General features: G+C 41.1%; 1 protein-coding gene across 1 annotated transcript in view; it reads right to left on the bottom strand.

Moving 5' to 3' along the window:
* Positions 1–3,329: 3,329 nt before the first annotated feature.
* Positions 3,330–3,889, bottom strand: part of LOC310770866 (beta-catenin-like protein 1) — a gene marked incomplete at its 3' end in the record, with an annotated part of 4,223 nt that continues 3,663 nt past the window's right edge. The window contains exon 4 of the mRNA XM_083663571.1: positions 3,330–3,438. Within this exon, the coding sequence (XP_083519697.1) occupies positions 3,330–3,438 (109 nt within the window). The remainder of the gene's footprint in view (positions 3,439–3,889) is intronic.

Here is a 3,889-nt window from a genome sequence, read left to right as displayed (position 1 = left end):
AGTTCAAAAAGGAGTTGCAGCTAAACAGGTTGTACGTCGCTTTTTGGAAGTAATTAACTAATTAACTAGTAACTAATTACTTTTGATAACAAGTATCAGGAGGGTGGCTGGCATCTCCCTTTAGTAGGGTCATCTGTGGCACTTCCGTGACCGTGGAGAGCGAAGGTCCGTTTCTCAATGGATTTGTCATCTAGGAGGGTTAATAAACAAATTTAGCCGGGGTGTATTTTTTAAAAAAGCGGGGAAAATATTTGAGAGACCAAAATCCAAAATGTCTGCCGTGGAAATGAACTTTTTAATGGTTTGACCTACAATGATGCACAATACATGGTTTCAGAGCTTATTCTGGTCAAGGAATACATATTTGGTGTTTATATAATGATTTGACTTATTTTTGACCTTCAAATCCAAGATGGCTGCCAATTTTGAGCTCTAAAAGGCAGTTTTTTCAAAATCGTCATAGAGCCTTCATATTAGGCTTGAATGACAGGTCTTCTCATGATGAGTTGAATAATATACAGTATAAGTACACAGAAGTAATCTCTGAGGTCATTAAAGTCAATGTTTGTGTGTAAACAACAGTTGCTGATTTGCGGTTTCCCATTAAATAGGGTAGGCTACTGAGAATATGGTGTCCAGTTCATCCCATCACATTTTCATAATGAACCAAAAACAATTTTGCACTATAGCCTAACATAAAATAATATTCTGTATGCAAAGCTAGCAAGGTTAGTTGCTTGAGCTGAATTTAAAGGTCAACTCAAAACAAACAATGAAATTAACTTTGAAATTAAAACTGAATCCTAGGCTACTAAATTTCATCAGCACACAGTAAAGGAAACTTGTCTTTGAACTCAGCTGACTGTCTAGTCCTAATCCCTGTTGTGCAATGTCCCTTTTCAGTGAAGTTTTAGTTTTTGTTAAGAGTATGGACTTTTAATCTTGACCTTGTTGGTAGGCAATGGCCCTTTTTCAGTCAAGCATTTTCAGATTAGCTCAGTCAGTCTGTGAAGCAGTCAGTGTCAGCACTTGCGCGAGCTCGCTTTTTCTCTAACTAATGTTAACATTACACACTTTAAGACACTTTGTTTGAGGATATAAAAGGAGGTACGGTGGTGTAGTGGTAAGCACTATCGCCTCACAGCTCGAAGGTCGTGGGTTCGATTCCCACCTGGGACGATGTGAACGCTGAAGGAATGTGTGCCCGTCCGCATGTCCTCGAGTGCCCACCGCCCGGGTGGGGTCGTCAAAAAGGCCTTTCTGTGTGGAGTTTGCATGTTCTCCCCGTGCCTCCCGGGGGTTTCCTTCATATAGGAACCCCCTTCACAAAAAACATGCAATATCCTGGTTGCTAATGTGGTTCCTCCTCTGGTCATTAAGGGCGCCTGTTCAGAGGGAGGGGAACTGGTTAAAATAGTGTGAACCTCCCACGTGCTATGTCCTACCGGTGAAGCTTCCCCTGTCAGGTGAAAAGAAGCGGCTGGCTAACTGCCCATGTCTCGGAGGAAGCATGGAGCCAGTTTCGGCTCTCCCCAGATCGGCAGAGGGTGGAGTAGCAACCAGGATAAAGAAATTACGTTAGCACTAATGGGGGATAAAAATGGGATAAAAAATCGGGGGGGTTATCTAAAGAAAAGAAAAAGAAAACTTTGTTTGAGGATATCAACGTTATTCACTAGTCTAAAGATAGTTCTACCATCAAGAACATATAAAACAAAAGCAAAAACAATTTTTATTTGCAGAAGTCATCATTGATATTTGGTGTTAGCTAACGTTAGGTAACGTTATTATTTTTAGCTAAAGTTAATGTTATCTGTCTCCACACTTCTGTCAACTGATATGCATTTGCTCTTGAAAATAAACAGCGTATAACAGCAATATAATATAACAGTAATATAATAGCGAGTTGCTTTCCCTCCCAATGAAAGACAAAGCACACAATGTCCTATGAATGTGTCCTAAAATGTGACAAGCCTTGCAAGCCCACCGATACAATAAATCAAGGTAAATGGGACAGCTTACAATTAAAAGCCCAAGACTGGTCAGGACTTGATAAATTTGATGATGTTTACATGCATTCGTCATGTTATATTTCTATTTAATCTTCAGTTATGCTTAAGCAAGCCAGGCTGTTTATTTTCAAAAGCAAATGCATATGTCAGTTGACAGAAGTGTGGAGACAGATAACATTAACTTTAGCTAAAAATAATAACGTTACCTAACGTTAGCTAACACCAAATATCAATGATGACTTCTGCAAATAAAAATTGTTTTTGCTTTTGTTTTATATGTTCTTGATGGTAGAACTATCTTTAGACTAGTGAATAACGTTGATATCCTCAAACAAAGTGTCTTAAAGTGTGTAATGTTAACATTAGTTAGAGAAAAAGCGAGCTCGCGCAAGTGCTGACACTGACTGCTTCACAGACTGACTGAGCTAATCTGAAAATGCTTGACTGAAAAAGGGCCGTTGCCTACCAACAAGGTCAAGATTAAAAGTCCATACTCTTAACAAAAACTAAAACTTCACTGAAAAGGGACATTGCACAACAGGGATTAGGACTAGACAGTCAGCTGAGTTCAAAGACAAGTTTCCTTTACTGTGTGCTGATGAAATTTAGTAGCCTAGGATTCAGTTTTAATTTCAAAGTTAATTTCATTGTTTGTTTTGAGTTGACCTTTAAATTCAGCTCAAGCAACTAACCTTGCTAGCTTTGCATACAGAATACTATTTTATGTTAGGCTATAGTGCAAAATTGTTTTTGGTTCATTTTGAAAATGTGATGGGATGAACTGGACACCATATTCTCAGTAGCCTACCCTATTTAATGGGAAACCGCAAATCAGCAACTGTTGTTTACACACAAACATTGACTTTATTGACCTCAGAGATTACTTCTGTGTACTTATGCTGTATATTATTCAACTCATCATGAGAAGACCTGTCATTCAAGCCTAATATGAAGGCTCTATGACGATTTTGAAAAAACTGCCTCAAAATTGGCAGCCATCTTGGATTTTTATAGGTCAAAAATAGGTCAAATCATTATATAAACACCAAATATGTATTCCTTGACCAGAATAAGCTCTGAAACCATGTATTGTGCATCATTGTAGGTCAAAGCATTAAAAAGTTCATTTCCACAGCAGCCATTTTGGATTTTGGTCTCTCAAATATTTTCCCCGCCTTTTTTTAAAATACACCCCAGCTAAATTTGTTTATTAACCCTCCTAGATGACAAATCCATTGAGAAACGGACCTTCGCTCTCCACGGTCACGGAAGTGCCACAGATGACCCTACTACTTAGGGACAAGGTGAGAAGCTCAGTCATCCCTGAGCCATCAGGGACTCATAGTAGAGCCACTGCTCGTCTCTGTAGAAAGGAGTCAGTTGAGGTGGTTCGGGCATCAGGTAAGGATGCCACCTGGTCACCTCCCTAGGGAGATGTTCCAGTCACGTCTAGCTGGGAGGAGAGCACAGGACAGACTGAGAGCTAGGTGGAGAGATAGTATCTCCACGCTGGCCTGGGAACGCCTCGGGATCGCCCAGTCAGAGCTGGCTAATGTGTCCAGGGAAAGAGAAGTTTGGGCTCCCCTGCTGGAACTTCTGTGACCCGATCCCGGGTAAGCGGTTGAAGATGGATGGGTGGATGGATGGATGGATGGATACCAAGTAATAGAGAAAGTAAGAGAGAGAGAGAGGGAGAGAGACTGAGGGAGAGAAAGGAGCAGGAGAGAGACTGAGGGAGAGGAGGAGAGGAGAGAGACTGAGGGAGAGAGAAGAGAGGGGAGAGAGACTGAGGGAGAGAAAGGAGCAGGAGAGAGACTGAGGGAGAGGAGGAGAGGGAGAGAGACTGAGGGAGAGGGAGAGAGAGGAGAGGGGGGGAG

This window comes from Poromitra crassiceps (genome assembly GCF_964638095.1).
Source record: "Poromitra crassiceps genome assembly, contig: HAP1_SCAFFOLD_248, whole genome shotgun sequence".
Lineage (NCBI taxonomy): Eukaryota > Metazoa > Chordata > Actinopteri > Beryciformes > Melamphaidae > Poromitra > Poromitra crassiceps.
The sequence above is the reverse complement of the archived record's forward strand: the minus strand, read 5'-3'. Positions and strand labels throughout refer to the sequence as shown.